General features: G+C 54.2%; 1 protein-coding gene across 1 annotated transcript in view; it reads right to left on the bottom strand.

Annotated features, from left to right (window-relative positions):
* Positions 1-387: 387 nt before the first annotated feature.
* Positions 388-13,248, bottom strand: part of LRRK1 (leucine rich repeat kinase 1) — a 135,103-nt gene continuing 122,242 nt past the window's right edge. Inside the window, 5 exon segments of the mRNA XM_005888961.3 lie at positions 388-1,782; positions 3,891-3,992; positions 4,372-5,222; positions 7,895-8,011; positions 9,084-9,201. Coding sequence (XP_005889023.2) covers positions 1,605-1,782; positions 3,891-3,992; positions 4,372-5,222; positions 7,895-8,011; positions 9,084-9,201 — 1,366 coding nt within the window. The 3' untranslated portion in view covers positions 388-1,604.

Below are 13,248 nucleotides of genomic sequence, written 5' to 3' on the forward strand. Positions count from 1 at the left end.
GGCTGGGACCCGAGCTGGGGCTCCTGAGGGCCACAGAGCAGTCCGGCCACAAGTGAGGTGGAGCACAGGTTTGGGACAGAGGAGGCACAGGGCCTGGTTTGCATTTGAGAAGTTAACTAGGCAGCCAGGTGGTGTGGAGACAGCAGGACGGGGGAGCAGTAATCTCCGAGTCCCTGCTGGGGGTGAACGACAGGGATGCGGGCTGGAGGCTCAGACTCCAGTCCCCATGAGGCCACGGAAAGCAAGAGGGGAGACTGACGGAGCCCATCTCTGTCCACAGAAACTGCTGGGGGCACATGAGCCCGGAGGGCACGTCCCTCCTGCCAGGACAGCAAGTGGGCCGGGTGGGTGGGACATGCTAGGACTGTTAATGTGTGCGCTCCACAGACAGAAGCCGTGACTTCATTCTTGAGAGTCTGTTTATTTTCAGATAAAAGGAATCACATTTGCCTACATACCCCACAAAACCTAAAGTTTGAATTTTATAATTTAATTTTAGAAAAAAGTCAACAGTTTGCACTGGAGGATGATCTCAGGTTCCCACTCCTGTTCTGGGTTAAGCAGCCTCAAACAGTTACTCTTGGCGATGATGTGAACGTGAATGCATGCGTGTGTACACACAAGTGTGTGCATCCTTTATGAAAGTTCTTGCTGTCATACCCATACATCCCCCTTTGACAATTTCACTTTTTTAAATTCTGCTGTACTATTTAGCAAATAGATAATTTGATACAATGTGATACGATGTGATTTCACAATAAGAGGTCTAATCATGGAGATATGACTTAATATGTTAAAGTAATAGAAAAGCTTATTATGTGCAAACAAACAGGGCTTATGCTGCAGCTGCATCCGAGTTTATTTCACAAAGCTGTAAACACAGGCCCTTTCTCAAGTCCTGCTGATGGATGGAGTCTCTCCTGCCTTCTGTCGGCAGGAGAAGAATGCAGCGGCTGAGGCGTGCTCCGCCCTGTGCGGCTCTTGGCTTCCCAGCCCGTCACTTAAAGGAACCCATTCATCCCCACGCCGGGCAGTGCTCCTCTTGGGGTCCTTCTGAGGCTTTTCACACACAGGCTTTCCCGAGCGGGAGACATCTGATCTCCGCCTGCCCAAGCGGGGCCCCAGGCCCCAGGGACCCGGGAGCTTGAGAAACGTGCTGAGAGCCGGGGAGCTGCCAGGGGAAGGGGCAGGGGTCACAGCCCTCATCCCTCCCTGCCCTGAGCTGCTCCCCGACTGAGGGCCCTAGTGTAATTCCACCCCAGGCCTGGGGGTGAAAGTGGGGAGGCCCACGAGGCCAGCCAGGCCCAGCCCTGAGAGTGGACGGAGGGGGCAGGGGCCCAATCAGTTCTGCCCACTGCCTTCCCTTGGGCTGTAAAACCAGCACTGGGGGGCAGGGGGTGGGTACCCAGGGGACTGTGCCCTGGAACAGGAGAACCCTTAAACCCCCGGTGTGGTGGGGTCATCTCAGCACTTCTTAGCAGCAAGTGGTTCGGAGGACAACCCAGCCTGCCTGCCGGGTCCTCAGAGGGCTGAGGGCTGCAGGCAGAGGGCTCAGGCTGCGGGCCCACGCTGGACGCGTTCAGTGAACGCTCGCCCCGCAGGAATCACCTCCTCTTCCGCACGCAGGCCTCCAGCCGGCCCAGCTCCTCGTAGGACTGGTAGAAAATGTCAAACTCCTGCGTGCCCCAGCCCCTCCAGACAGCCAGGCACCACTCCAGATTTTCATTCTCAAAGCCGCACACAACCGTGTCCTTTGCCACCACGGCAGCCTCCGTGAGAACCCTGTGGAGAGAAGGGGTCTGAGAAAACCCACGGGAGTTCCTGCTTGGTCAGGGCAGCAACCCTCACCCTGCACCTTCTCAGAGGACAGAGCCTGGCTAAGGGGGCATCTGTGCACCCCAGTCTGGCACCAGAGACGTGCCTCTCTGTCTGGTGGCCTAGCATGTGGGCAGTCTTTCTAAAGCCTAAAAAGGGGCATCATTTCAGCTTCACCTCAGAGCAGGTATCCTCCCTAACATACCTCAGACCCCAACATGTCCAGGAAAATGGTCAGCCTTCCGTGTCTACGAGTCTGGCATCCTTGGATATGGAGGGTTGACTGTGCGTCCTTGCGTGTGCTTAATTGCTCATTCATGTCCGACTCTTTGTGACCGCATGGACTGTAGCCCACCAGGCTCCTCTGTCCATGGGATTCTCCAGGCAAGAATATTGGAGTGGGTTGCTATTTCCTCCTCCAGGGGATCTTCCTGACCTAGGGATTGAACCTGTGCCTTCTGCATTAGCAGGCAGATTCTTTTCCCACTGAGCCACCTGGGAATCCCAGGGCTGACTATCATTTTATATACAAGGACTTGAGCATCCTTGGACTTTTGTATCTGTAGGTGTCCTGCAATCAGAGCCCCCGCAGATGCTGAGAGAGGCTGGAATGATCAATTCTATCTAACAGTTCTTGCTTATCAATGGTCTGTGACAGGTTTTAAGCTTTAACTCAATTCCCTTGCCACTCAGTCCAGGCATGATTCTTCTCTATTATTATGTTTCCACACGCTTAGGAAATATAGGGGAATATACTAGACAGAAAACCTGTACCAAGTCCAAACTATGTACATTTTTAAAAGCAAGTTCTGCATGACCCAGGCACACCCTACACATTTCCTTTCGGGCCTCTGCAGGCCGTGTGCCCCGCTCTGAGCAGACACTGCCAGCCTCTCCTCCCTCTGCCCGTGCGGCCTGACGGCACCAAGGCCACCGTGTAAACTGGGATGTGTACGGAAATCTGCTCTCATGGGCCTTGCATGTCTCGGGCACTCAGTAGCTCTTTGCCAAGGGACTAAATGTCTCAGCACGACTGAGTGACTGAGCAGCAGTAAATGTCTCAGACGCATCTCAGAATGCTGGTGGGCTCAGGCTACAGCCTTCATTTTGCTGGCTGCCTGGGTTGCTTTCTTCCTGCAGTGAGGGTGCCTGCTCTTGGTAAACCTGTCTTTGGGGGAAAAACAACGGCAGGGGAAAAGTCAAGGGCACTGATGGTGGACACTCTGAGGTCAACAGGCCCGGGCTCTATGGACACACCTGCTCCCCTGGGAGCCTGACCTGGGACCTGGGGACCACTGCCCCCACACTCAGCCAGCGCTCAGGAGCAAACCCAGTTCCGTTCTCCAGAACCACGGGTAGGGGAAGGGCCACTGGCCCAGGGGCCATGTACATCTCCATCATCAGTCTGCTCCGGGGAAAGCGGGCCGAATGCAATTTCTCCATAAGGGAGAGAAGCGCGTGGGACTCAGCCCAGCGAGGGGTGTGGACGCCGCGGGCTGCCTGACAGCCCCGGGAACACTGGCTGGACCAGCCTTGCGTCAGTGCAGCCAGGTGGGCTGGGTCCGACAGGCATCCTATGGTGGCGTCTGGCCTGCCTCCTGACAGTGGGCAAGTACAGCTGAGCCCAGGAACGGGCATGGCGGGCATGGACATGATGAAGGCTGGTGTGGCCTGGCAGCGTGGCTCCACCTGGTGCCCGGTGGGAGGAGAGGCTCCTCAGGAGGGCTCCCCTGCTTGGCAGGAAGAGTGGGGGACCACCTGGATCCCCATTGCCACTGCAGCTGAGCTGGGGCTCTGCAGGCTCCCTCGGGTGGGGCAGGTAGTCCATAGGTGCCCCCCAGAAAAGAAAGCCGTGACTGTGACTGATGCCCAGCTCAGCTGGCATTTGCTGATCCCCTGGGAGCTGCCTCCTGCAGACTCTGTGTTGCTCCCCCTCTGCCTCTGCTGACAGGGGTGGATGCTATGGGTTTTGGGTAGAGGACGGAAGGGCCATGGCCATCATGTGGGGAGGTGGCAGCGGGGCCTCGATTCCCTAAGCTACAGCCTGGCTCCCACATAGCTGCCCTCTGTCTTACCCGTGCGGAGTCAGCTCTCGGGCTTTCAAGACAGCAATCACGCGGCCCCGCTGAGTTCCTGCCTCCTTCTCCAGGCTAATGACGATGATATCTCCACCGCGCCTAAGAAACCAAAACCCCGCAGGGGAACCGTTTGTCCAGGGCTGTCCTCTCCAAGGGGAAACGGAGCGGGTGTGCAGAAAGGCAGGGAAACAGACTCAGCTTCAGCAAATGGATCGGGTTACTGAGAGGGCCCCAGAGCTGGGTGAGAAGCCCTTTGCTGGTCGGAAACCCGACCACGGCTCTCCTCTTTGGTGCCCTGAGCTCTGGTGGGCCGACAGGCTTCTGTGCAACCCTTCTTAGGTTTGCTAAAGGGAGCCCTCCAGTTCCAGGAGAGAAAGGCAGCCCCTGATGCACCTGACTGTACTTGAAGGTTCCCTGCACTCTGGCCCCAAAGCAAGAGCAGAGAGGGCGCAGGGTGACGCCCCTCCAGGACACCTACCTGGGGACCCAGATGACGTCTTTCACGGCGAGGATCTTCACAGCCTGCAGGTGCTGGCTGAACGCCTCGCCGTCCACTGGGCTCAGGTCATGCACCGACCTGTCGGAGCCCACGGCGGGCTTGGGCAGCTGGCTGGTGTCCTCGCAGTCAGAGGAGAAGGGCAAGCTGGCAGAGCTGGCCGGGGAGCAGGGCAGGCTGGACAGGGCCATCGGCGCCGGGTGCGGCGAGGCCGCGGAGCAGGAGGATAGGGAACAGTAGTCGGTCAGCGAGTCCTGGTGGGTGAGGATCTGTGTGCCCAGCTCCTCGCTGAACATGAAGCTCACGTCGGCGATGGATCCCCTCGCGGGCTCCCTCGTGCTGGCTGTGGGGCTGTTCAGGGGCGGTGGGCCCATCGGGCACACGGGAAACACGTCCCCTAGGGGGCTGGGGTCCCCGCAGAAGTAGCGGGCGCACAGCTGGTAGGTCGCCGAGTGGTACAGCACCAGGCAGTTGGCCCTATCGTCCAGGCACCACACGACCTCCTCGCCACGGCACTCCGAGCCGCACACCACCGACGTGACCACCGAGGGCGCCGCGTAGGGCTCCAGCCGCCGGCGGATCTCCAGGGCCGCACAGTCAATGACCAGCAGGCCTGGCCCGTTGCTGTACCAGACCTCGGACCCGCAGTTGACCACCTCCATGGCCGTCACGGGGTAAGGGTTCTGCCGGGCGTCCTCGTCGGGGATGCTGAACTTGGCCCTGTTGGCTGTGTGCGAGCACAGGTAGGAGCAGCCATAGTCCGGGGCGCCCCACGCCGCCGGGAACACCGCCACCAGGCCGTCCGCCAGGCCTGCCAGCACCAGGTGGGAGTTCTGAGGAGGGAAGACAGGGTGTTTGATGCCCTTGCAGCTCAGGCATCCCAGGAGAGAGACAGCATGCGCCGAACCCATCCCTGCAGGCACCCCGTGAGCACGCGCTTTCTGCTAGCACCTCCCGGCTTCTAACGAAGGCCGGGCTGCCAGCAGGATCTTCCGGGTGTGCTCCCAAAGGAGGCGTGGCTCAGGCCCAGAAGAGCCGCCTCCGCCCTCCTTCCTGGGAGCAGGAGTCCCTGGGAGCGAGGGCCATGTGCTGCTAGGACCCTCGATGAGCCTGGACCTCTTGCCGGGCCAGGAGGAGGGAGTGGCCTTCCCCTCGGTCCCCAGGCCTCCTCTGAGGCGGCAGTGGTGCCTTCCTTCCCCTGAACTCTGCTGCGTAAACTCACGCTGGCTGTGGGTGCCCCACGGAGCCGGGACTCCTGCTCGCAGCTCCACAAGAGCAGGCCTGGGTCTGTGCATCCAGCCCTGCCCCCAGGGCGGCCCGCACAGGGAAGGGCTGACTCCTAGCCACCTCGGGGACTCGCCCCAGTTTTCTGCTCAGGTACCAATGGGTGCCTGCTGAGCTAAGTCTTGAAGAAATCACTTCCAGCTCAGTCCTCTAATGGAGGCACCTCTTGGCCACCACGCCGCAGGCCCTGCTTCCCACATCTACTCTGAAACACCTGTGGTCCAGCTGACACCGAGAGGGGCCTTGGGGTGCGCCTGCCCTGCCATGAAGCACATGTTCTACGACCACTAGAGGTCACCAGGCAGAGGCGCTGCTGAACGCTGGGCCTGGCCCCGAGCGCCTTGGAGCGTCTGTGCAAAGCTGGGAGCAGAGAGCAGCTGAGCAGGCTCGATGCCCAGGTGGGCCAGGAGAGGGGTGGGAAGGGTTCAGGAGCACAAAGCCAGAGCCGGGAAAGGGCAGCAGCCCGCCTTGAGCCAGCGAGGGCGAGCAGCAGAAAGCCTCCTTGTCGGGAGCTGGGAAGGCAGGCTGTCCAAGGCGATGAGTGAACCAGCCCCGAGATCAACAGCCCTCAGAACGCTTATCAAAATCCATCTTCAGGATTCCAGGACAGAAAAGAGCCAAAGCAAATAGGAGCAAGGTCTCTCTCTGAGTCCCAGCTCCAGGCCCCCGCCAGGCGGCGAGTCCCACGTCCCGGCTGGGTGTGGACACGCACGTGCAGGAATTCAGGGTCTGCCCTCTGCGGCCAAGGGGCAGCACGTCCTCGGAGGGTGCAGACACGCCGATGGGGAGGCTCTGCACAGAGCCGGCTTTGTTCCCGCCGTCCGCACGGGCAGCGGGGCCCCGGCTCGGGGCTCTGGCCAGCCATGGCCTTAAGCAACACTTTGTGTCGTGCTCCGTGGTTCAGTGCAACTGGGTCCTGAGCTGCCCAGCCGCGCCTGTGGGGCCACAGTCATAACTGACTGTAAGATTGATTTCAGGTTTTTTTTTTCTTAAGAAATGAAACCATAGAGGGGTGGAGAGGAGAGTGTATGTAGTTCACGACTGTCAGGAAGTAGCAACAATGCTCTCTTTACCCAGTGTGCTAGCCCAGGGCTTTAGGTACGCTGTGTCCAGAGATCCTCCTTACCATCTCTTTTATGTCCACTTTGCAGAAGGGAAAACTGGAATCAGACGATGATAGTCAACTCGTTTTAACAAAGCTGCACCGATAATGGCCCTTCGAGTGGGGAGCTCACAAACAAGTGCCTCAGGGCCCACAAAGGCGTTCCAGAGGCTGGAGAAGCCTTGGGCACGTCACCGAGGAGCTGGGGAAAGGGGGGCTCAGCCTCTCAGAGTGGGGGGTCATGGCCCTGATCTTCATAAATGAAGAGGAAGAGGTGTGAGCAGCCAGATCGCTTCTGGAGGGAAGGGCCTGCTGGGCACGTGGTGCTGGGTGGGGAGGGGTGCGGCAGGGTCGCCTGTGGGCTGGGTCTTATCTCAGCTGCAGCAGCGCTTGGGGTCCTGGCTGGGGTGGGCACCACTCGCGATTCACTTGAGAAAGGCAGGAGCTAGAAGCTGAGGTGGTGAGTCTTTGGGGCCAGACTGGACACACAGGGACTGAGGTCTGGGCTGGATGATGTGTCTCCCAAAGCAGGAAGAGCTGGAGGGGGCAGGGATACGGCTGCCCAACAGGGGTGGGGGCCTGCCAGGGCCTGGGGACTGAGTGACCATGGAGGTGCCGGGCCAGGTTCTCAGAGGGCACACGTGCAACTGCTCCTGGACGCCAGCTGTACCAGAAAAGCAGCTCACTCCAACTGGAGCTGTGGCACTTGCCTGCGCTTAGCCCTTAGTTTTACTGGTCACTAGCTTCCCTGGTGGCTCAGATGGTTAAGAGTCTGCTTGCAATGCAGGAGGCCCAGGTTCAGTCCCTGGGTCAGGACAATCCCCTGGAGGAGGAAATGGCAACCCACTCCAGTATTCTTGCCTGGAGAATCCCAAGGACAGAGGAGCCTGGTGGGCTACAGTCCACAGGGTCACAAAGAGCTGGACACGACTGAGCGGCCAACACTTAGCTTCTCAGAAACCCAGAGGCATTGAGGATGGCCCGGGCCTCCTGTCTCTACGGCTGACTGTGACCTAGGCCTGGTGGTCCAGAAGAGCATGGCTCTGCTCCCTTCCCTACCAGCCCAGCGGAACAGGTGACAGAGAAACAGAAACCTGTGCACCCACCTCCTTATCTCACCTTTTTTATAATAGGTACTGCCAAGAAGCAGGTGACGATGGCCGGGGTGTCCAAAGCCCGCTGGGGCGTGTTCAGTGGACACATGCCCTTGAGGCTGTAGATGTAGATCTTCTGGTCCTGCAGAGGAGACGGCTAGCATGAGAGCTGGCTGCAACGGGCCTGCCAGCTCCTGGGGTGCACGCGGCCTCAGGAGGCCCTTCACCCCTAAAGAAGTAACATTTATTGAGGCCTTCTGGTGGCTGGTTACACACTTCCGCTCTTTCTAGAAACTCTGAAAACTACAGACTAGTCTAAAGAAAAACATAAAGTCGTCCACACCACAATCCAATTTTCAGGGAAAGCCACCTTTGAAATTTGCGGCCCGGACTTCCAGTTTTCTCTGTGTACTGGTGTGTGTCTGCATCCCCAACAACTCTGGGACCACACTGCTGTGCTGCTTCTGTGCTTTTCTCCTCCCAGGACGACGAATGTGGGCAGAGGCCCTTTCCTCCCTGGTCTGTTAGGGAATGAGGCATGTCCATCACTTGAGTGCACCAGAATTTGGCTTATATGCGCTCAGATGTTTATTTTGTTCATTTTCACTACTGTGACTTACACTGGAATAAGTATTCCTACTCTCCTGTCTTGTCTGAGTGTTTCTGTGTTTGTATGTCTTGGTGTTTTCCTTAGAGCAAATTCTTAAAACTGAAATTACTAAGGCTTGCAAAGGCATGAATATTGTTGAGATTTGTGATGCATATTTGAATTACACTTGCCATCTGGCAAGGTGGCACCAATTCATATTCTCCCGCCCAGTAGCTTCAGGTCATTTGTTTTTGTGGCATTCCTCTCTGGAGGTCTCAAAAGACAGTTCCTTGTGCCTTCTGCTGACCTCTTTACACGAAAGCAAGAGGCCTCAGAGCTGAGTGGATTTGCTGTTAGGCAGGCGTTGTTATAAGAAACCCAGTCACTTCACCAGCCTACCGGGGTGAATCCCTCTTGCTGGGACTGTGCACTTGACACATCAAAGCCACATCCCAGCCACCAGTCAGGAACTAGGCGGGTGAGCCAGCCCTGTGAAAAGTGTGGGGTGGGGTTATATCTGAAGTTCGAAACGTGCCTGGGTGTCCTGCCTGTTTTGTTGCTAAACCTGACCCCCCAGGGGCGGGAGTTACCCTCGTCGATTAGAGCCCTACAGGGGCGCGGTTACCTCGGTGGCCGTCCACAGCGAGTTCTGGATCTTGAGTTGGCAGCTCAGCTTCATTCCCGCACAGCTCATGTGCTGCACTTCCAGAAGGCCCTTCTCCGTGTTCACCACCGTGTAGTTCCTACAAGCGGCAAAACGGTGCAGTCAGCACGGGCCCCCCTCCGGAGGGCAGGCCTGGAGCAGCAGCCTTGGAGGAGGGCATCAGCTGTGGGCCTTGCTTACCCTTCCAGCCCAGGGCCCAATTCTGCAAGTTCTGAGGGGCTCAAGGCTGCAGCAGAGCCTGGTTTACCTGCCTGGTGATGCTTGAACATTTAGGCTGAGAAAGGCCATTCCCAGTGATCCTCTCTCTGTGATCTTTGATGGCTCAAAAAGTTGCATGAAGGGACACCAGGAGGCTGTACGTGCACCACAGTCACTCCCTGCCCCCTCCCTGGGCATGTCCTCTCCCCGCCCCCAGCAGAGTATATCAGGTCCTCTAGAGACACGGTGAATGAGCTGCAGAGTAGGCGGAGGGGCGGGGGGCAACGAGGGGGATGGGCCTCGAAAAAGCATAAGTGCCCTGAGAACTCACAAGCTGCTGTTTTGAGGGTGGCCTTTCTCTCACCCACCCACCCCTATGTCCCCCCACACTGCCGTCTGTCTCCCCGCCACCCTTGACAAACACCCAATGTGCTCACTGCTGCAGGGGAGGCTGCAGATGGGGCAGGGGTGGGTTCTTCACCCAATCCCTGCAGATCTGTCCTGCAGTCCAAGGGAATAAGTCAAATGAGTGGCTAGCAGTTCTCAATGTAAAACTTTTCTGCCATCAAATTTTGGAAACCGTTGCCACAGTTGTCTGATAACGTGTATTTGTAGATGATAGAGTTGAATGAAAAATCAGCAAATGAACACTTTCTTCAAAGTTATATTCCACCTCCCCTTTTCTCCAGTCTTTTTTCTATGCACTGAGAATATAAAAAATAAATAACTACATTTAACTTGGAAGAAATTAAAACACAGAGAAACCTACAGGATAACACTCCCCTATTCCCTCCAACAAGATTTCACGCGTGTCCTGTGTTCTGCGTGTACCCACTTCCTTCTTTCCCCTTTGTTGTTGCCCAATTGCTAACTGAGTCTTTGCCACTCCGTGGACTGCAGCACACCCGCCTCCCTGTCCTTCACCATCTCCCAGCGTTTGCTCAAGCTCACGTCCATTGAGTTGGTGCCCTTGTCCTCCCTAATTCAGGATGGTCTCATTTTCCCCTCCACTCTCACTTTCCAGGACCACTGCCCTTTGTGCTCTGGCTTCAGTGAGCGTGTCCCTTCTTCAGGCTGCTGGTGAGCTTTTAAAACCTCCCCACATCACAGGGGCCTTTCCCTTCCCACTGGAGATGAGCTTTTACCGCTTTGGGCAGTGTTGTCTCCAATATTGTGGGTGAGTCTGTAACACTGAGACGGTAAAGAAAGCACCGTCGTGGGGCGGCGGGGAGCGGGGAGGTGGGGCAGAGCCGATGCCAGAAGCAGTGCCAAGCACAGCACCCCTGGTAAAGGCTCTGCTGCTGGTGCTGCTAAGTCGCTTCAGCTGTGTCCAACTGTGTGTGACCCCATAGACGGCAGCCCACCAGGCTCCACCGCTCCCAGGTGAGCAAATGCTGGGTCAAAGGGCATGAGTATCTCAAGGCCATTTAAAACATATCGACAAATTGTTTTTCAGACAGATGTGCAAATTTACATACTCACTAGTAAGGTATGACCAACCTTCAGCAGTTTCCATTATTATGTTTGAAAACAAAGTTTGCCAGTAGGATAAGAAAAAGGAATCTTGCAGATTGAATTTACATTTCTTTGATTATTAGAAAGTTCTAATGTTAAAAATATTCCTTGCCTATTTTATGACTGAGATTTTAGTATTTTTTCCCACTGATGTGTAAAAGTCTCTGAAACAACAGATAATAATTTCTAATTTTCTCTATTTGTTTAAAAGATTTTTGAGAGTCTGCTGAGAAAATAAATATTGATGGGAAAATGGGATTTGTTTTTATATCTGATGAGCACTTCAATTTGTTTTATGTATACATGTATATCCTTTAACAGTAAGAGGGCTTTATTTTCACGACAGGCAGTATGCCTGTATTTCCTGGTCTTCTGAGAGTGTGACACTCCCCAAAAGCATTTGTGGCATCAGGACGCTGTCTGTGCCCATGAAAGGAGTTTGAAAACTGTGTGTGCTAAGTCACTTTAGTTGTGTCTGACTCTTTGTGACCCCATGGACTGTAGCCTGCCAGGCTCCTCTGTCCATGGGATTTCCCAGGCAAGAACACTGGAGCGAGTTGGCATTCCCTTCTCCATGGGATCTTCCACACCCAGGGATCGAACCTGTGTCTTTTATGTCTCTTGCCTAGTGCTGTCCTGCAAACCAGAGTGCCCAGCTCCCCCATCTCAACTCCTCCCTCCTTTCTTCTTTTGCAGTGTGCGTATCACAGCCCACGCAGCGCATCATCCAGCTTCAGGAACGATCACTCTCCGGCCGTGTCAGTTTATCTCTGCCCCCCATCCATTTTTTTCTCTCCCCAGATTCTTATGAAGCAAGTCCCCCAAATCATCTTTTTATCTAACATTTATCTGTATTTATCTCTAAAAAATTATTAGAAAAAAAATTAAAAACCTAACCACAGGGCATGACCACACCTAAGAAGAGATGCTAACTCCTTACTGTCATGAATGCCCAGAGCTCCAACTTCCCCAATTCTCTCATCATTGCTTTCACAGTTTACTTGAATCAGTAGTGAAAGAAAGCCTGCATTTCTGCTGATTTTTATGTCTCCAAGTCTTTTGATAGGCTTCCCTTCCCTTTCTTGTTCTCTCCGAGCAGGTCACCTGCTGAAGACATGGGCGGTGCCCTGTGGAATTCCTGCAGCCCGGGGCATCATTCACCTTATTCCCCTGCTCCCCATCTTGAGTCTCGATTAGATTTCATCTGATTTCTTGGGCTAGAAGGCGAGGCCCACAGTGTTGGGATCTGGCTCCCTCTGTGATTGTTAATGGTCACTGCCGACGTCCATTACTGCAACAGGGATTACAAAATACTGCCATTCTAATTCTAGTATCTTGCTCCATTTACTAGCTTCATTTACCCTAAGAAGAGAAACTTCCTCCTAACATCTCTTTTGCTAGCTACCCTGGGGAATAGCTCACATTCCAGACAGACTAGTTTTCGGAATATTAAGTTTGCTCTCTAGGAGCCTCCAATGATGATAAATGAGGAGTTTTTTTAATTAAAAAATCTTTTTAATTACTACTTTTTATTAAGTAGCATTAGAAACTTGTGAACTTAAACAATTTGATGTGTCTCAGTTTATTGCAGATGCTTATTCTTGCTGAGGCTTGTTGCCCTATCTTGGGCCCATGGGAACCTCTTCAGGTTGGATCCTGAGTCCATTTGACCTAGCCTCACCATCTCTGATGGCATCCTTGTTGTCAGTGTCCAGTGTTTCAGGCCCACTTCCTCCCCTAGATCTGGAGTCAGGCACTTCTCCAGTAAGCTTTGGTTCCCTCGGACCATCTGCATCCTACGGGGTCTCACTGGCATTTGGTCAGTCATTGTTTCTAGGCCTTTTCAATGGGCATAGCTAGGAAATATGACTTCATTATTCTTAAAGGTAAAATACTCACAAATCTACCCAATTTAAATTCAGAACTACAGAAGTTTTATTTAACCTATTTTTTATATTTTACATGATAAATATCACAATTTGCAAAGCATGGCATCAATATAATTATTCATTAACTTTACCCTATAGTTATAAGCAATGCCTTAAAACAGCAACACTACCACCACCATTATAATTACTGTGTGTATACACACACACACACATGCATTTTACATAGATATTGGTATTTATGTATACACTGTTTACATATATACTTTTCTTTTTTCCTTAGGGCATGGTTTCTCAGAGCATGTCTTAGGTCAGAACGCTCCATCACAGTGGCATAAACCCTGATGAAAACCATACCAACACTGACCTAAGTAAAATGGCAAAGTCCTTCTCATTTATTTCATTGCATCTAAAGCTTTGCTTCATCTAAGCCTTACCAGATTTGCACACCTGCACATATTTGCACTAGGCTTCCTAGATCATGCCATGAAAGTCTTTCCTGCTTCTGCAGGTGTCACACTAGGTAG

Source organism: Bos mutus, chromosome 21, assembly GCF_027580195.1.
Source record: "Bos mutus isolate GX-2022 chromosome 21, NWIPB_WYAK_1.1, whole genome shotgun sequence".
Lineage (NCBI taxonomy): Eukaryota > Metazoa > Chordata > Mammalia > Artiodactyla > Bovidae > Bos > Bos mutus.